The sequence below is a fragment of the Eurosta solidaginis genome, chromosome 5 (assembly GCF_040869045.1).
Source record: "Eurosta solidaginis isolate ZX-2024a chromosome 5, ASM4086904v1, whole genome shotgun sequence".
Classification (NCBI taxonomy): domain Eukaryota; kingdom Metazoa; phylum Arthropoda; class Insecta; order Diptera; family Tephritidae; genus Eurosta; species Eurosta solidaginis.
The window spans coordinates 248,810,035-248,830,595 of NC_090323.1; the positions used below are offsets into that span (position 1 = coordinate 248,810,035).

General features: G+C 38.0%; 1 protein-coding gene across 4 annotated transcripts; it reads right to left on the reverse strand.

Moving 5' to 3' along the window:
- Nucleotides 1–1,505: 1,505 nt before the first annotated feature.
- LOC137253129 (zinc finger protein 391-like) lies at nt 1,506–20,049 on the reverse strand. Of its 4 annotated transcripts, XR_010953737.1 has the most exons (5): nt 19,088–20,049; nt 5,274–5,840; nt 4,842–5,208; nt 2,233–2,320; nt 1,506–2,163 (listed from the first exon to the last, which is right to left on the reverse strand). XR_010953737.1 is itself a non-coding variant. In XM_067789562.1 (4 exons), exons 1-3 carry the CDS (start codon nt 19,796–19,798, stop codon nt 4,864–4,866), a joined length of 1,623 nt encoding a protein of 540 aa, XP_067645663.1. In that variant the 5' UTR covers nt 19,799–20,049; the 3' UTR covers nt 2,987–4,708; nt 4,842–4,863. The 4 variants fall into 4 exon arrangements, 3 of the variants coding, with proteins under 3 accessions (XP_067645663.1, XP_067645665.1, XP_067645664.1); XM_067789562.1 differs by lacking the exons at nt 1,506–2,163; nt 2,233–2,320 and adding an exon at nt 2,987–4,708; XM_067789564.1 differs by lacking the exons at nt 1,506–2,163; nt 2,233–2,320 and adding an exon at nt 4,496–4,708 and having other exon boundaries at nt 4,848–5,208.
- Nucleotides 20,050–20,561: the final 512 nt, after the last annotated feature.

Genomic DNA, 20,561 nt, shown 5'->3' on the forward strand with positions numbered 1-20,561 from the left:
GATTAAGGATGCGGTGGATGGAATGCTATCCAGTGCTACCACGGTTAGGGAATTTAACATCTACTCTGATAGCCAATCGGCTATCAAGGCCTTGAGCTCAACTACAGTGCCATCGAGGGTGGTCTGGGAGTGCCTGACCTCGCTTGCGATTGCATCGAATTATTTTACAATTAAGATTATCTGGGTCCCGGGCCATAGTGATATCCCGGGTAACTGTCAAGCGGATCTCTTAGCCCGCATCGGTACAACTGAACCGGATGAAGATGGCTGTAGGGACTTCGGGATCCCGCTGGCCACCTGTGGATTGCTCCTCCATAGCTGGGCCTCGAATCAGCTCAGCAAACGTTGGGCGGATACCACGTCTTGCAGGGTAGCAAGATCTTTCTGGCCGAAAGTGGATGGCAGGAGGTCTGCTGAAATAATTGGGTTCACTAAGGCTCACCTATCAATGGTCATTGGGGTTTTGACAGGGCACTGTCCCATGGGTATCCATGCGGTACGTCTCAATATACTGGAAACTCCATCCTGCTGCAGCTGTATGGAGGATGATGAGGTGGAATCACCAAATCACTTTATGCTTGATTGTCCAGCTTTTGCCAGAATTAGGCGAAAGTACTTCGGTCGCGACTCACTTGGATCTCCCGAGGATATATCCAAAGTTGAGATCGGTATCATTCGGAGCTTTATCGTTGCTACCCAACGATTCTCTAAGTAGCTGGATCTAGGTCACCGTTATTTTTGGTGTATGTGGTATCACAACGGACCTTCGTGTTGTCCAAGTGAGCTATCCTTATCAGGGCAGCTACCACCTAACCTATCCTATCCTATCCTAACTGTCTTGGGTCCATAGAGCAGATAATTTCTTTCTTCAGACCTTCAGCAAAACGCGAGGATGCCGTCGAAACTTTGATTTATCCAACAAAGAGAGAACGTTTTAAGCGATTGTGTGAAACAAGATGGACGGAAAGACTAGATGCTGTGATCTGCTCCAAAGAAATGTTTGCTCCCATTTATTTCAGTTTAGAAAAAATGCATGACTGTGGAAACGCTGAAAGTTCTGGAAATGCTTTCAGTTATCTACACACTTTGAGCACTGGAGGATTCATTGTGGCAATGGTTGTTATTAACGAAATTTTTTCTTTGGCTCAACCATTAACCTCTTACCTTCAAGGGAAAAGTGTTGATCTTTCTGCAGCAGTTTCAGCGGATGATGATCTGGCTGATTTGTTGAAAGAAATGAGGGAAAAGGCTAAGTCAAAGTTCATAGAAATGTTTCTTGATGCTAAGGAATTAGCTGAATCTATCGGAGAGAAGATTAAAGTTCCTAGGATTGTGAGTCGTCAAAAAAATCGAGAAAACTACGAAAAAAGTTCAGCAGAAGAATATTTTCGCAAATTAATATTCTTCCCTTTCATCGATAACTTCATATCTTCAGTGTCTAATAGATTCATCAAGCATAAAAACACATTGTCCATTATTGAAAATGTCATTCCCGATAAATTGGTCAGAAAAGTAGGTGAAAACGTTTCTGAAACTGTCGAAATAATAATGGTTCAGTGGCCAGCACTTGCTGGAACAGCGGTATCTATGGTGAAAAATGAAGTCCTACTATGGAGACAACGTTGGGTTGGAGGATAGGATCGCCCAAAGACATTCATCGACGCATTCAATATTTTTAATGAACAACTTTTTCCACACGTTTTCAAGTTTTTGAAGATTGGAGCCACGTTAGCTGTAACCATTGCCAGCAGTGAATGAGGTTCTTAACATTGAGGCGTTTGAAAAATGGGATAAGGAATTCAACCGGACAAGATAGGCTGAATGGACTTGCCCTATTAAGTATCAATAGAAATATTGATATCACAGTGGAAGAAGTCATTGACCGATTCGCTCAAAAACAGAGGAAAATCAATTTGCAATTTTGATTTTTACTATTAATTATTACAACAACATTTTCAATAAATGGATCACTGAATTAATACAATACCATTTCCTCCCAATAACATTATTCCATACAATAAATACTTATCATCACTTAACAAAATTTTAATTTTAAATTTAATTTAACGTACCGGATCTGCATGCCGCAAAGGACCATCAACATCGATAACACTCCCCAAGGCCTTCGGGGAATACAGACAGTGTAGAATGTAGAGTTTACATCTTTCATGCGACAAAAAGAAGATTTCCTTATTGAAAATAGTTTTATTTTGCAAATAAAAAACCATTTACCCTTATAGGCTAATTAAACTTCCTTAACTCTAACGCCATAGTCGTAACCATACCCATATCCATATCCATCTCCAATGTGTGCCTTAACCTAAAAATAGTGGAAATTTCATAAAAATGAAGAAAACGCAAAAAATTACAAACATATTCCACAAAAAATAAGCCTCTTTGTCATAACGTATCCAAAACAATGAATAAAACCTACAAAAAGTTAATAAATTCACCAACTCAAATATTTTTAGGTTATGGGTATGGCGAAAAACCAAAAACCAATTGGTTGCCTGTGGTATGGTTATGGCTTTAGCGTTATGGCATGGCACCATTAATCGATTACATTGATTTCCATAAGGTAGGTTCGATCAGCTGTTTTATCTGGTTATGGTTGAACCAGGCGTTGTCTTTGAACCCAAATTTACCTTCAATAACCATATCTGCTATGTCCTGCCAAAAGCCTACAGAAATCTAGCTTTCCTTCGCAGTTATGCAAAAGATTTTAGAGATCCTTATACCAGGAAAGCCATATATATTCCTTTGGTGCGCTCTAAATTAGAATATAAGAACTTGTTGTTGTTGCAGCGATAAGGTTGCTCCCCGAAGGCTTTGGGGAGTGGTATCGATGTGATGGTCCTTTGCCGGATACAGATCCGGTAGGCTCCGGTACCACAGCACCATTAAGGTGCTAGCCCGACCATCTCGGGAACGATTTATGTGGTTATGTGGCCACATTAAACCTTCAGGCCATCCCATCCCTCCCCACCCCCAAGTTCCATGAGGAGCTTAGGGTCTCCAGAGCCTCGTCTGTTAGTGAAACTGGATTCGCCGCGGATAGGTGAGGTTGACAATTGGGTTTGGAGAAACTATATACTGGCTACCTGAAGGGTTGCGCTACACAGCCCCTTGAATCTGGTATTTTAGTCGCCTCTTACGACAGGCATACCTACCGCGGGTATATTCTGACCCCCTAACCATCTGGGGTTAAGAACTCTTCGCTCATTCCTCCTGTTTTATTTGCCTGTTAGTCGGGCCCATTACTATCAATTTACCCCAATCTTCCGCGCCCTCACCGAACTTAATAAACTCTCAACGATTGTAAATATTGATTTCTCTTTGGCCAGAGACTCCTTCAAGTCAGCTGTTAATATTTTCTTAATTTGACTTAATCTTCTATTTATGTTTACTGTTATATTTGTTATTTAAATATTTGTGTGCTGTTATATTTTGCTTTAAAAGGTTTTATTAATTTTTGTATCTAGTCTGTAAGTTTTTGTGATCATAAAACTGAATAAACGAAACTAAACTAAACTAAAAATTATAACACAGATAGTATCTGCTATGTTTTAAAACCAAACATAACATTAACTACTTTCAGACTACGGAAAAAGCACCTTGGAATTCTAACAAAAGCGAGAGCTTAAAGAAAAACCATATGGGCTGCAGCAAAAATCCTCGTCTAATGACATAATAGCACCTGATTGGCGCACGCAATTGGCGGTGGTAAAGAATAAAAGCAACAAACAGTAGAAAACGAGTTATAAATAGAAACTTGCAGTGCATTGATGGCCTGATTCGCTAAACGTCAAGCCTTCAATGTGTGGATCGCTGATGATAAACCGTCGTGGGTTTTGAAATAATCGGCTATACGGTATATGAGCTTTGGTTTTTTTCTGATTTACTCGTTTTCCATGTATAGTAATTTAATATATTATAACTGGTAAAATATACATTTTACAAAAATAACAAACTTGGTCTTGAAGACAACAAATTAATATAATAATTAATTATTTACAGACCAGTAAAACCAAACATAACATTTTTTGTAGTAAAAAGTAATTAAAATTTTTTATTCTGTTATGTCTTTTAATAAAACGAATAAAATGTTGCCTTAAACTTTTTCCTTATGCCTGGTTTTTCAGTGCGAGTTTAAAGTCTATTTAAAGTTGACTAGAGTTTAACCTTGCCACTTTGTTCGATAACATCAAATTTTGCTGCTCATCTCAGCTTAAGCGGCCGAAGTGGCAGGGTTAAACTCTAGTCAACTTTAACTGAAGTTTAAGCTCGCACTGAAAAACCTGGCATTATTCTTAAAAACTTGTATTTTGCCTTTTTTAGCTATTTTTTTTTGTCAATCTAGCTTTTTTTCTAAAAAAATTTCTGGCAACACTGCACATAACCAGCAGCTTGAAGCGAAGAGAATATTTCACACACACATCTAACAGTGGAGAGAATATTTCACACACATAGACGGCAATAAAGCATATGGTCTTACATAATCTACAGATATAGCTCAATAGCAAGCATGAGATACAACTGTTCTAGAATTCATGTTTGTGAAACGTCTAAACCTTAGGAGAAATGGGCCAACGAGGTAACCGAGTTTAAAAGCAACGCAAGCTGAGGAATCAGGAATCCAGTATGATCTTAGCACGCTTTAGTGAAGTACACGATAGTTGTAATTGTGAAGTTCCGCGCCCAAAGTAGTCTAAAAAAAGAACATTTCGTTATACTGAATATTTGAGTTATTCATTCGGAGAAGCTGCAATATAATCAGGAATTTCCAAATATTCGTTACAGTATACAAAAAGATATTAAAATAACAACAATTAACTTCGTACCTTAACTAATAATGCTTGTGATTCAACAATTTTTATTAATTTTTGATTCATTTTCGCATGTCATCAATAAAACAGAACGTTCTTGTTGTCGCTCATGAACCTTCATATGTGTACGCAATGCAGCTGGTTGTATGAAACCTTTACCACATTCAGGACATACATTTGGCTTCTCACCTGTATGTCTCATTTCATGATACTTTCGTGTATCGGGTTTGGCAAATTTAAGATCACAATGACGACAAGCATACTCCTTTAGACGCTCATGTACGGTACGTACATGAGTTTTCAAATTACCAGCACTATTGCAAACCTTGCTACAGAAGCGACATGGCCATGTACGTTCCAACGTATGATAGTTCATGTGAATCTGTAAAATAAAAATCAAGTTATTCTATTTTTATTTAATTCTTAGTTAATTTAAATGGCGCTCACCGTCAATTCGTTCTTAGTCGTTTTACGCATACCACAATGTGAGCATACATAATTTTTGATGCCAGCATGCCGCTTCAGATGTACTTTTAATTTGTCTTTATTGGCAAAACGACGTGTACAATTTGGCTGATCACACGAAAACGGACGTTCAGATTTATCTTTGTGCGTATAGCGATGTTCACGAAGGATTGTCGTACTTTTGAATACTTTGCCACATGTTTCACAAATGTGCGATTTTAGTTCAGGACCCAGTTTGTGTATTTTCCTCTTATGTATGTTTAATGCCGATTTGTATTTGTATACCTTGCCGCAACCCTCTTCATCGCATACAAACAAAAAACTCGTATTATCTTCATGCTGATTCAGATGTCTTGAAACCTCACTCCAACGCGTGAAGGATTTATTGCAACCTTCTCGCGTACAAGGATAGGGTTTGAGACCTTTATGCTCAAGATTATGTGCCAGGAGGCGGTGCTCAACAAAAAAACGCGATGGACAAATCTCACAATGATAGATAGTTAAGTTCTTCGTTTTGCTTCTTATAGCTTTTGAGGCCGGTGTATTTACCTAGAAATAAAAAGAAAGATGTTGTAGTATGATATTGTATTGGGGGCTTATATGGAATACTTCTAAGCCGCAGATAGATAGATAAATATCGTTAGCTCAATTCACAAAGGCGCTATGCAACAGAATTTTCGAAAACGCCTTTTTTGGAGATTTTGGTATGATATATTAAAATACAACCTCAGCAAAAAATCCAGTAACAACGGAGTTATTCGACTATTAAAAAGCTATATCTGTTGGGATGAATGTGAAAATAGAATGATTTTTTGATTTTTCTGTAAAATTTTCAATTTATTGGTTAGGGCCATTGGTAATTAAGCTAGGTATGTTGAAGATTTCACTGAAACCATAGCCTTCATCTCGCTCACATCACCTTCTTCAAGCTGACTTCTCGCCGAGTTTTTTAATTCCTCAGGCTTGAGCTTGGAAATGGCGTCACATGTTTCCCGTCACTCGGCAGACGTTGGATCTTCGTGAGTGACTGTCTCATGGTTGAAAGTATGGTTTTGGATGCGCAGGCCACCGAGCCGTGTGTTATAGCAGGGATTAAAGTCATCGTATACATTCATCTCAGAATATGTGATTGCTTATTCGTAAGAGGCTTTCACACAATTGTGGGCATAACATTCAATGGGGTTCCAACTGGGGACAAAATGACAGTAGATGCCATGTCGACAAAGTGTTGCTTCCATGTTGTTGTTGTTGTTGTAGCAGTGTTGCTTCCATAGAAGCTTAGAGTTAAAATTAACCAACATATACTTTACTTCCGTCAGAAACCTCAATTCCTTACCAACTAAAGTTAATCTTCTTATTCCTTCTAAGATTCTTCTTCTGACAAAAGCAGTATAACTGTTGTTGTTGCTGTTGTAGCAACAAAAGTCGCTACACCATTTATTTATTTATTTATTAGTCTACAAATTTTACAATTAACCAGACTAAATATAATTACGGATTACAGAATAAATTACAGAAGCATACAAATTGAACAAAATTATATTATAAAATATGTATATATATTATTAAATCAGTTGTCGGAATGGACGTGATTTCGAGCAGCTGATGTATACTTAACACACAATGAGTAGGGCTGCGATGTGTGGGAGGTTGGAAAGGACGCGATTCTAAGCCACCCGTACAACGTAACTATTGATTATTAGTGCTGTCGGAATGGACGTGATTTCGAGCAGCTGATTTATATTTAACACACAATGAGTAGGGCTGCGATGCGTGGGAGGTTGGAAAAGACGTGATTCCAAGCCACCCGCCCAAAGTAACTGGAGCTGGTAACAGATTTAGTTTAACATGTTAATTTTGAATAAGTCATGAGTTCAAAGCAGTGAGTATATATTTTTTTATACTGTAAAGTGTGTCACAAGTATCACAGACAACGAAGAGGTTCATGCATTTGAAAATTCGATCTACAGGTAATTAAATATAGCGGTTGGAAATACCGAGAGGGCCTAAAAGGGACATTAAGCAACACCTCGCCAAGCAGAAATGGACTGTTTGTTATCCCCCTTAATAGTTTTACCATGAATAAAACGCCAAGCATCTCCCTACGGCTCTGAAGTGAAGGCAGCTGTAAAAGTTTTAACCAGCTGCAGTTGGGCGGTAGATTCCTTGATGGATCCCAGGGCAAATGATTTAAAGCAAAAAGCAAAAATTGCTTTTGGGCCGATTCCAATTTTTCGCTATGAATCTGATAACGCGGGTTCCAGATAATGGAAGCATATTCCAATATAGGTCTTACTAACGATAAAAAAAGAGTTTTAGTGACATAGGGGTCATTGAATTCCTTTGACCATCTTTTTACGAAAGCCAACGTCCCTCTAGCCCTATTCACACACGATTCGATATGTAATTTGAAGTCCAGTTTAGGGTCCATCATAACGCCAAGATTAGTAAAGTTTGTGACTTGCTTAATGATATAATCGCCTATCAAGTACTGATGAGATTTAAAAGATTTCTTCGTAAAACACATAAACTTGCACTTCGGTAAGTTTAGTGACATGACGTTCACATCATACCACTCAACTAGGTTATTCAAATCCGATTGAAGAAGTGCCCATTAAGGTACAAGACCTACCATCTGGCCCCCAGCGGGGTAGGGGGTCAGAATATACCCGCGGTAGGTATGCCTGTCGTAAGAGGCGACTAAAATTCCAGATTCAAGGGGCTGTGTAGCGCAACCCTTCAGGTTGCCAGCGCAATATATAGCTTTTCCAAACACAATTGTCAACCTCACCTATTCGCGGTGAATCCTGTTCCACTAACAGATGAGGCTCTGGCGACCCTAAGCTCCTCAAGGAACTTGGGGGTGGGGAGGGAGGGATGGCCTGAAGATTTAATGTGGCCACATAAATCGTTCCCTAGATGGTCGGGCTAGCACCTTAACGGTCCTGTGTTACCGGAGCGTACCGGATCTGTATCCAGCAAAGGACCATCACATCGATTACACTCCGCAAAGCCTTCGGGGAGCAACCTTATCGCTAAAACAACAACAACAATCTACCATCTGGTGAGCATACAGCCACAATTGTACCGAAAATTCAGAGCCACAATAAAATCCTCAAATCTCTTGCTGGCAGTACTTGGCGAAGACAAAGAAACGCTCATTACCACTTACAAAGCAATTGACCTGCCGATTGCATACTACGCGTCCCCTATATCGTCGCCAAGCCTAAAAACTACTCACTGGAAGAAGCTACAGGCCTGACAAAATACTGCTCTCAGAACCGCCACGGGCTGTCTTCTTATGCTCCAGAACAACATCTGCATAATGAGGCGAGAATACTCCCCATCCGGGAGAGAAACGAGATGCTAACCAAACAGTTCCTGTTGAATACCCAGAAACCTGGGCATCCCAACAGACACAAGCAGGTCCTCAGTGAACTCCACAAACAGGCGTCGGACCTTTATGCCAGGAATTGCTCGGTGAATCCAGTACTCAAAGAACAGTACCCAGAACTTGCGGAAGACACACACTCCCCAGGGATACGCGAGTCACTCTAGCTCAACTTCGATCTGGATACTGTAACAGGTTAAACTCTTACCTATCCAGATTCAACCCCGACATACAAAATGTATGCCCTGCTTGCAATGTGTCCCCACATGAGACCAACCATATCTTTAATTGTAATGTGGAACCAACGCCTCTAACACCCCTCTCTCTCTGGTCCACCCCTGTTGAAACTGCAGGTTTCCTTGGATCCCCGTTAAAGGATATTGATGACAATTTGTGATCGGTCGCACCTATTGGATAGGGCGAAGCACTGCTACAACAACAACAACCTACCGTCTCGGAAACGATTTGATATGACCACATGGAACATTCTATGCCGTCCCGCCTCGAACACAGAAATAAGTTTTAAACAGATAAACTAATAATCATAGTGACGTGAATGAAATGTTTAACAGGGGCTTATCAACTACATGAGATCACAGAAAAAGTGAGGGCAGCCCAAAATAGCGTTTTGTATATGTATATGTTTATTAAGTCTATGATCGAAAAGAATCTTACAGACTAGATACAAATGAATAGAAAGATATAAAAACTATATAGTCAAACTTATATATGTAATTACCGTGTAAATAATAAAAAAGAAAAAAGATAACAATGAGATGAATAAATAATAAAAATAAATTACAGCCACAAATCCAGAGAAGACTTGAACGTACTTCTCGACAAAGAGAAATCAAGAAGGAAACTCCCTGAGAGTCTAATAAATACGGTAAGTGCGCGGAAAATCGGGTCAAACATGCAATAGTTAGCTCTACCGACACGCAAGTAAAAGGGCAAGAAAGTACGAAGACACCTATTAGGTACATTAAAATTAACTTTAGCTAGAAGAGCTGAACAATCCAAAGAGCCAGTGATGAGATCATAAACAAACATTAGTAGATGCGCAGTTCTCCGGATTTCAAGAGACTGGAGATTGATAAGTATGCATCGCGAGTAATAGGATGGGGTTGGATCGTCAAAGTTAATACAAATTAAGCAAAATCTAATGAATTTTCTTTGAACCCTCTCTATTCTGGCAGAGTGGCCACTATAGATAGGATTCCAGACAACTGAGGCGTATTCTAATTTTGAGCGAACTAAAGAGATAAAAAGTGCCTTCCTGGTATAGGGATCCTTAAAGTCTTTTGCATATCTGCGAAGGAAGGCAAGGTTTCTGTAAGCCCTCGGAAGGACATAACAGATATGACTAACGAAGGAGAAAGAGGTGTCGAAGACAACACCTAGATCAATAACTTCTTTGACAGAAGCCAGTGGAACACCTGAAATACCGTAGGGCGGGGTATGCAGGGTAGACGACTTGGAAAAAGACATTTGAAAGCATTTTTTGACATTTAAGTAGAGACTATTGGCATTACACCAAGCAACAAGATTATTTAGATCATTTTGTAGGAGCACTGCATCTGACGGGCCATTAATTCTACGAAAAATCTTAAGATCGTCTGCATATAAAAGGAAATCAGACGAATTAAAGCAGGAACCAATGTCATTAATAAAGAGCACAAATAAAAGAGGACCAAGAATGCTACCCTGAGGTACCCCGGATGTTGCCAAGAAAGGTTGGGACTTACAGTCTTCAATTTCGACGCACAAGGACCTATTCGACAAATAAGATTTTAACCATGATAGGAAAACAGAGTGAAATCCAATGCATTCCAGTTTAAATAATAAGATTTTATGAGATACTTTATCGAAAGCCTTCGTGAAATCGGTGTATACAGTATCTACCTGGCAACCGTCCTGAAATGCAGAGATGCAGAAATCAGAAAACGACACTAGGTTCGTAACAGTCGAGCGACCAGCCACAAACCCATGTTGGCACGGCTCAATGACGCTTTTGATGACAAAAGTTAGCTTCTCTTTTATAATTTTCTCAAAAAGCTTCGAGCAAACTGTTAGTTTAACGATAGGCCTATAATTAGAGACGTCATTTTTATTGCCAGCTTTAAAGATTGGACAAATGGAACTTTTTTTCCACCTATCGATAAAAGTTCCGGAAGACAGGGATAAATTGAATATATGCCGAAGAGGTATGCACAAAGATAAACTACAGAACTTCAGGACAAAGGCACAGAGGCCGTCACTGTCACATTTTAACGAGGGTTTAAGGGAGGACATAGCATTGCTGACGTCATCGCCGGAGATCACGAGGGAGCTAAAATCTAGACGATCATAGAGCCCGGATCGCGAATAAGAGTCATTCAGATCTACAGTAGCATCATCAAAGTTTGATTTAAAGAAATCAGCAAACAGCTCAACTGTTTCTGGTAGGGACTGGGAGCGTACACCATTAAAGCTCATGCAGATCGGTATATTCGTCGAACCACGTTTGGATCGGATAAAGTTCCAAAAGGCTTTAGGATTTTCTTTAAGCTCATTTTCGAGCCTACCCATATAGTGATTGTAAAGGAATTTTTCAAGGACATTAAATTGACGCACGCTGGTAGTGAACTGTTCTCTGAGAAGGATATTATCTGAATCAGCCTTGAATAAGTTATTGAGTTTGTTACGCTTATTTTTCAACCTCTTGAGAGTTTTATTATACCATGGTAATTTATGAAGCCTGGGTCCAAAACGAGGCACTATACTTTGAAATGTTTCAGTCAAATTCGATAAGAAAATATCATAACAAACACTGACGTCATTAGAGGGAAATATGTTTTCCCAATTAATTTCAAATAATACATTGTTCAGCTCGCCGAAATCAGTAGATCGAAAGTTGAAAGGGAATTATCTAAATCAGGTGACGTAGGGATAGCATCAAAGTTATGTATATGAATAGCTATTGGTATATGATGCCTATCAGATAGACATACAGGAAAAGTACTCTCAGAGAGTTGATATATTAAATTCTCGTCGACGAATATAAGATCAAGTAACCTCGAGAGAATATTAAATAAATTATTGATTTGAATCAAATTACAACTTAAGGTATTATCTATAAGGCTAATTTCATTAGAACGCGTGACATTGGTAGGTGTCAAAATTCCATTATATTGAAAAACTGACCAGACAATATCTGGTAGATTGAAGTCTCCAAGTATACAGAAGTTGGCATCAGTATGAGTTTCGCATAAATTAACGATGTTCTCCACATGACCATTATATAAGCAATCACCACAATTGGGCGGTATATACGAGCAACAAATGAAAGTAGAGCCAGACGAACTGGAAACACAGACACACAGCTGATCGAGCAGCGTATCCTGATTATGTAGTTGAAACTTTAATAAAGGCAGGCTTCTGTTAACTGCAATTAGGACACCACCACCTTTCTTTTGACCGGTGTTCGCGAAGTCTCTGTCTTTACGGAAAGTTAGGAATAACTTAGGGTCAAAGTATTCTTCATCAAAGAAGTCTTCGTTGAGCCACGTTTCAACGATGACGTATACGTCGTAGTCCAAACGAGACGTAGCTAAAAGAAAGTCTTTAGATTTGGTGCGCATGCCGCCAACATTTTGAAAGTAGACTCTCAGAGATGCACCCGAGACGAAGTTTGGGATGTCATAAGTGTTGCAATACATATCACTAGGTAACCCTACGGCACTATTTGGTTTCCTCCGTTGTTTGGAAAAAAAACGAAAAGGCTTTACAGTGACGTTAGCGGGCCACAAAGCAGCGTCGAATAGCTTGTTATAATCAGCTGATAGCACGCGCACTTTAAAAGAAACCCTGACCAAGGAGTTGATGTCAGCATCCCGCCTCACCAACTTAAAACAAGCCAAAGCAGAGGCATCGATTTTAATGTGTTCAGATATGTATTTGACAATTTTCTCCTCTGTAACTGAAGGCTTGAATGAAGGTAAATGAATCCACTTTTATGGTACAAAGACATCTAACTCAGCATTATTGTTATTGCCACTAACTACTGATGAATACACGACTTTTTCTTTTGGTGCATTTATGCTAGGCATCACTGTAATGTGGGCATTTGATGGCAGAGGTGATTTATTAAGAGCGCTGGCAGAAGCATTGGCGTATGATGTAGCGGAAGAAGAGGGCACGGTGCTAGTATTTGATACCTCACTGTTAGTGGCAGTCGTCGGATTGCTTGAATTTTTCATATTTCTTCTCTGCTTGGAGTTGGCAATAGACTTTATCTTAAGTGCTGCTGATGTATTTGTAGGAGTATTATCGTTATTGATAGTGAGAGTATTTGACACGAGTGGTTGCGTATTAAATGCAAGTGTAGAAGTAGAAATTGTAGATGCCAATGTACAGGTAGAAGTAGAAATGCTATTAGTGAGAGACTTTGATGATTGTGTTTGTTCACTTGTATGTGTAGGTGTGGTTGGATGTTGAGAGATTAAAACAAACAGTAGATTGATTACTTGAGAAAGCGTTTAGCATATCTGATTCGTTAGAATAAGTAGATGTAGACGAAGAAAATGAAGGCAGAGCACGACTATTGTTGGAAGAAAGACCGTTTGATATTTGCAGAGGATTTGATTGCAAACTGGCGACACATGAGTTGTTGTTGTGTATGATAGGACTAGACGGGTGAGTCGACGCATTATTTTTGTTGTTGACATTCGGAGAACCTTCAGCAACGTTCAGATTGTTGTTGGATGATTGCAACGAGTTCATTAACAATTCTTTGAGATAATCAAATTGTTTTGAAAAATTTTAAAATTTGTTATCAATAGCACTTGAGATGTGTTCAAAACCAAGTTTTTGAGCAGATAGCACAGAGTCAAGTGATTTGCAGAGCTTATCCGGCATATCAACGCACTCCTCACACAAGTAGAGCAAGTGACGATTAGATTTGATTAGTCTCACATCATAATCCGATATATTTCTGCAACATGCACGATGAAATAATCTTTTGCAAAAACCATTACACGGCACTATATTGGAGTCAGATTTCGAAAAGCATTTATTGCACTTGGCACAACAATCGTCCATTATGACAAAATAAAATAGAAAGTAAACAAAATAAAACGAGAGAGCGGTAAGAAACACGTCCGCACACAACGACGACTCGTTGAAATCCGTTTTAAGTAGTACTACTCTCTTTCAGGTTTTAGGGGGCTCGTGCGGAAGGTTGTTGTTATAACTAAAAAGTGCTTCCCCGACGATTCATGACAATGTAAGGGATATGACCAGACTTTTGCCGCATGCGGTGTTGTGGCGATGGGGACTGTCCCGAATGCTTTGGGAAGTGTTATCGATGTTGATTGTCCTTTGTCGGATATATATACGATACGATGCTGTGACAAGTACCATTAACGTACCACCCCAATCATATCGGGTACGATTTAATATTATTATTATTATTATTTTATTTATTACGGCCAAAAAAGCTTAATTCATTGTATAGTACAATTTACAAAATTCATAATTGTTTCTTAAAAATATTTCATTAAAAAGAAATGAGTAAATTTATTGTTTAACTAGTATTAAATATTTAAATTTTTACAATATAGAAATAGTTTTTCTTTAAACTTAACAACGTTTTCACAGTCTTTTATCTCTGCTGGTAGTTCGTTATACATTTTATAGCCTACGTATTCTAAGGTCTTTTTTGCGAACTCGGTTCTTACTTTGGGCAGTCTTATATTTCTGCTACTCCTAGTTCCATAGTTATGGATCTCATGATTGTACTGTATCATATCACTCAGATAATTTGGTAACATTCCCTGTGTTATGTAATGTATAAACTTCAAAGAGTAATAACAGATTAATTGCTTAATACTAAGCCAATTTAACATAGGAAGCATACTACTTTTTGATGTTCTATAAGAGCATTTTAGTATCAAACGCATTGCTTTGTTTTGCTGTATTTGGAGCTTATTAATTAAAGTATCATTTGTTACTAGTAGTATTGATGGGCAGTAAATAAAATGTGGTTCTACAATTGATCTATATACTAATATTTTATGATGTTGGCTAATATGCTTACATGTTCGATACATAAATCCTATTTTCTGTGCAATTTTCTTCTCTAAATGATTCATGTGTTCTGTGAAACTTAGTTTCTCACCAATTATTACACCTAGGTACTTCATTTGATCTACTCTTTCAATTGCATTGGTTTTTATTTTCAGACTAGACTGGATTAAGTTATTATGGTTCTTGTTAAATATAATATACTTAGTTTTATCAATATTAAGTTTTAGCTTTCTACTGCATAGCCACCTAAATAAATTATTTAAGTCTTCTTGTATTTTCATGACAGCGCAATCTACATTTTTGTCACTAATGCTAACTAATGCATCATCCGCAAAAAGGCTTATTTTACAATTTCTCAAGCAAGTTTTTATATCATTGATGTAAATTATGAACAATATCGGAGCAAGTACTGAGCCTTGTGGCAGCCCAATGTTAACATCAACAACCGATGAAACTGCGTCTCCAATTACCGTCCTCTGCTTTCTGTTACTGAGGTAACTACGAAACCATTCCAAAGCTTTTCCCTTGATCCCAATTTTATCCATTAACTTCAGCAATTCATTTCGATCGATTGTTTCAAACGCCCTCTTTAAGTCTAAGAAGCAAGATACTACTACCTTTTTATCAGCAATAGCCTCTTTCCACTCTGTAATTACCATATTCAATGCTGTTTCGCAGGAGTGGCCTTTCCTGAAGCGTGATTGCTCTGGTATGATTATATTATGAACGTCTAGTTATGCTACTAGTTGCTTTTTCACCACTGTTTCCATAATTTTTTCATCAATAGGTAGGGTATAAATCGGACGCAGCTCGTCAGGTTTCATTGTATTTTTTACTTTTGCCACTGGTATTATTGTGGATATCTTCCAGCATCTGGGAACAATGCCACTATCAAACGATTCGTTTATAATGTCCTTATATAAGTGTGCAATGTACACCATAGAGTCCTTGATAACACCCTCTGACAATAGGTTTTTACCGCCATATTTGTTTTTAAATGATTTTGTTATGTTCATTATATCTTCTAACTCGATACTGGTGAGCTCAAATGTTGCTACCGAGTTGGTTGTTTCACTTTCATCAAAAAGTTCAATTGTTTCAATACTATCATTGATTTGAATTATGCTCTGAACAAAGTAACAATTCAAGACATTAGCTATATCGTTGCTATTTTCTAGACATTCACCGTTAAATACTATTTTTTTAATATGCTCTTTATTATCTGCAAGTTCCACAGCATCTTTTAAACATTTCCACATGGATTTCATATTTCCTTTATTTATAATCACTTGATCTTCCATGTATTTCTTCTTTTTAAGTATTATAGTTTTTTTATATATTTTTTTAACGGCATTATAATCATCCCAGTGACCTGTGCTAATCGCAATTTTATATAATTCAAATTTTCTTTTATGTAGTACTGTTAGTTCACGGTCGTACCACTTATTTCGCAATTTTATATTGATCCTCTTCTCGTACGTCAACGTTTGCATGGCTTCAGACAAGATATCATTCAAAGCCTGAACCCTATTTTCTCACACTATATTAGATATAGAACTTATATCACATATCCGCAGCAGATTTATCAGGTTCTCCGAGCTGTAGTTCTCCCAACAGACGGCATTAGCATATTTTCTCATTCTGCAATATTTTGAAGTAGGTATCTGAAAGCAGCGGCATTAGCATATTTTCTCATTCTGCAATATTTTGAAGTAGGTATCTGAAAGCAGATTGTCTCATGATCAGATATTTTATATTCGCTGGCACATTCAATTTTGATCTGGTCATTATTGGCAAATAGTAGGTCATTTTTTGTAGCTGAGTGCTCCGTTACTCTCGTATTAAAATCAATTTTTTGTACCATGGCCATTTGGCAAACACACTTCTAAGCTGGTTAGAGTACGTGGATGGTATATTCATGTTTATATTAAAGTCCCCAATAATTAGATTATTATCCGAATCTTTAAGGTGCTCTGTGACGATCTCATTAAAATATTTAACAAAATCTGCATCGCTGCTACTAGGTGAGTGGTAGATTACTCCAAGTTTCCACTTTAGAGCGCATTTTTTAATTTTTATAATAATACACCATATGTTCATGTCGAAAGACTTATTGCATACAACGTTGAATTCTACTTGTTCATGTATATAAAATAACACACCGCCCGTGTGCCTACTGTGTGAATCACAACGGATTAATTTATATGTAGACATATTTAATTCGGAGTCCATTATATTATCTGTTGTACAGGTTTCGGAGCACACTACTAAGGCTGGTTGTTTAACTTCCATAAGACGTTCTAGTTCTACTTTATTTAAAACAATACTATTAATATTAAGATATATGCACTGCAGTATACAGCCTTCCTTAGTACGTGTAGTATACGCTTTAGTTTTCCGTGATATAGTCACAGTATATTTGGTTTGTTGCTAGTATGCCATGTGTTTTTTCCTAACATTCAGCTTCTGCTGATATACAGGGCAAAATCTATCCATAGTATCGTGGTTTATATCTAATCCCATATTTAGATTTTTGTTTGCTCTAATGCAGTTGATACATTTATTAATTGCTGTCTCATTGCATTCTTTGGAAGAATGGGCACCATGACATTTAGTGCACACTTCCGTTTCTTTAGTCTTTAGCTTTATGATTGAAACCTTTAAAACAACACAAAACCTGCACTGCATCATATACTCGGCAACGTTCCCAACCTACATTAAGCCTTTCTCCAGCTAGTACATTTGCGAACGCTTCAACATTCATTTCTATCACGGCATTATAATAGTCTTTCGCGTTCTTTTTCACTTCATATTGCTTAACAATTTTGATGTCCGTTTCACTTAAACAAATGTTTTGTCGTTTAATTCTTTGCACCAGTTCCTCGTCGCTATATTTAAATTTATACCAGTCACCATGACTGCTGGTTTCACTTTTTTGGGAATCTTAACCTCATAGTTATTTCCCAGATTATTCTCAATGGCATTTTTTATTTTGTCACGCTCGTGGTCATTTTCGCTTTCAACAATAACAACTCCGCTTTGCCTTGCTACTATATTAGTTATTTGCAACCCTTTAGGATCAACTTTCGAGTTTAGGTCAGTTTTGGTTATTTCTATATTTTGCCTTTTATTCGGCTTGACAATTAAGGGATGATTCTTTCTAATGTCTGGCAACACTTCTTTTTTTGTCAATCATTTTTTGTTAGCGCTGCGTATGACACTTTGGCTTCAACACTATTAACATTTTTCTTTATTTCATTGCACATTTTTTTATTCTCTTTAGTTATTTCTTCAATCATTTTCTTATTGTCATCCTTGTTTGTTTTCAATTCATCACAGACCTGCTCGCTGCTTCGCTTAAAGCCTTCAGCAATTTCCCCTATTTTGTTCACTTCTACAACACTCTTTTCGCATGATTCTTGCGCTTTTTGCATTGCCTTAATTCTGTCGCTAAATGCAACTTCCACTGCTTTTAAAACTTGCTTTATTTCTCTTTCATGTTTCTTGAGAGCATTATTAAATTCATTCCTGTACTCAGATAGTTGTTTGCCATTTTTGCTCACTACCATCTGCATATCTTTTAGAATGTCATCTACGTTATGAACATACTGCACACAATCAGTACACATAAATCTAAGCATTTCACATTCTTCTAATTTATTAACACTGTATTGGTCTATGCCAGAGCATTTTGGTGATAAATGATAAGAACCTTTTAAGTCATAACACCATTTAGTATGGCCACATGAACCATTCTATGCCATCCCGCCTTCCCACCTCGAAGATCCATGAGGAACTAGGGGTAGTCTCAGCTGCTAAATAAACAGGATTCGCCATGGGTAGGTGAGGTTGACAATTGGGTGGAGATGCTATAAATTGCGCTGACAACCCCTTGAAAGGGTTGCGCTACACAACCCCTTGAATCAATTTGATATTTTAGTCGCCTGTGATAGTATTCGTATGCCCCAGCTGGATAGGGGGCTTACAAGGCGACTAGAATACCCAACCTTCAGGGGGATTCCAGCGCAATTTATAGCTTCTCCACCCAATTGTCAGCCCCACATACTCATGGCTAATCCTGTTTCCTTAAAGAACTAGGGGGTGCGGGATGCCCTATAAGATTAAATATTGTCATATTAAATCGATTCCGAGATAATCCGTACTCGTTATGGTACTCGTTACCTTCAGGGAGTATGTTTTTTTCTACAACAACAACGAGGTCTCAGTTGGAATTGAAACTGCAGCGGTATTAGTTCGCCAATAAGATGGCAGTGGACGTCTGTTGGTCTTTGCAGGTTTTGGACGTGAATAATACAATAAAAAAATATTTTAAACTTACAGTTTTTAGTTTGTTCCTTGTGCTTCTGCGCTTATACCCAGTTTTAACATCTTGAGAATCCTTGAAGCTAGCTAATGACATGTTATCTTCAGAATCATCAGGATTCCCAGATTCCTTTGCATTATCAGATTTATGTTCGTTTTCGGTATTGGCAAATGAATTGAAATCATGACCAAGCTCTTGTGCATTTTCAGTCGTCTTTATAGTTCGTTTCTTGTGGCTCTTGTCTGTTTTCTTGTTGGTGTTCTTTACATTTTTTAAATTTCTGGTATCAGCTATTTCGGATTGTGCCTTTTCTTCATAATCTTTACGAAGGTGATTATATCTTTCTATTGGCAAATTATCCGTAGATTCTTCCTTAACGTCTATTTCGCTTGAAAGTGAAAATGGTCTATCATCTTCAAAAGTCATAACATCGCCCGTATGCAAGAGCTCTTCAAATCGTCTAATGGAATCTATACACATTCTGCGAAACTCATAGAATGCAATAATGTGTTGGTAACAGCTCATGCAGAGGAATTTGGAGTATTTATTAGAAGCACAAAACTCATTTGATATGCAAGCGGATACTTTATTCAACAGGTCGGGTATCTCGAAAATGTTTACATACGCGTCCCCTTCTGCGTTCTTAATCGTGTTCAGTTCTTCAACGCATGCTCGGCACAAGTTATCAGCGTTCCACATAGGCACATCAACTGTAGGTATATCCATGATGTTGAAAGCTTTTTCATACGAAAATTTTCTTTATTGTCAATTTGCATGATTTAGCATATCACAGATTATACAGCTGACCACATTGTGTTTCGATTTGTAAGTTGGTCCGCATCAAGTAATTTGGTCTTTCAGGATTAGCAAACATCTAATAAGTACTTGTTCCTTGGTGTTTTGCAAAAAAACATGGTAAATACAGCGATTTATTTATATTTTTTTAGGAACGTCAAATATATAGCCATCATCCAGTGGCAAAGAGCCTGAGCCAGATAAATAATTTTGCATGTAAATGCAACAACGATGTGAACCAGATAAATCCAGATAGAAAAAAAAATAAATAAATGTAAGGCGCGATAACCTCCGAAGAGATTTTAGGCCGAGCTTCTCTTCCAATTTGCGTCGTGCTCCTCTTGATTTTTCCTACAAATTGGCCCTACGGGACCTACATATTGGTAATAGTCTAGGGTAGTAGTGCAGTTTAGGGTCCACCCTAAAGTTGGGCCAAGATTTTCGAGTGAGGTATCAAAACACGCGTATTAATCTTGAGAACAATAATCCGAAGGCGGAAAAGAAAAATTTTATCCCTGTCCGGAGATATTTGCAGTTGAATTTGGCTATTTTCATGTGGTTTTTGTTGTGTTGGTACCCACAAAAAAAATTGTGCATCACCGTGGCGGGTTATTTTTTATAAGCGCGGCCAAAAAGGCATAAAGGTGTTCTGCGCAAAAGTACTATGGATCCCACCCCCGGTTTCGGAAGAACC

Bases quoted from the DNA above. Each gene is read 5' to 3' on its own strand.
- LOC137253129 (XM_067789562.1), bottom strand. From the start codon at position 19,798: ATGGATATACCTACAGTTGATGTGCCTATGTGGAACGCTGATAACTTG. The intron at 5,841-19,087 runs GTAAGTTTAAAA...TTTTATTTCTAG, and splicing joins CAAGGAACAAACTAAAAACT to GTAAATACACCGGCCTCAAA. The intron at 5,209-5,273 runs GTGAGCGCCATT...TTTATTTTACAG, and splicing joins CGACTAAGAACGAATTGACG to ATTCACATGAACTATCATAC.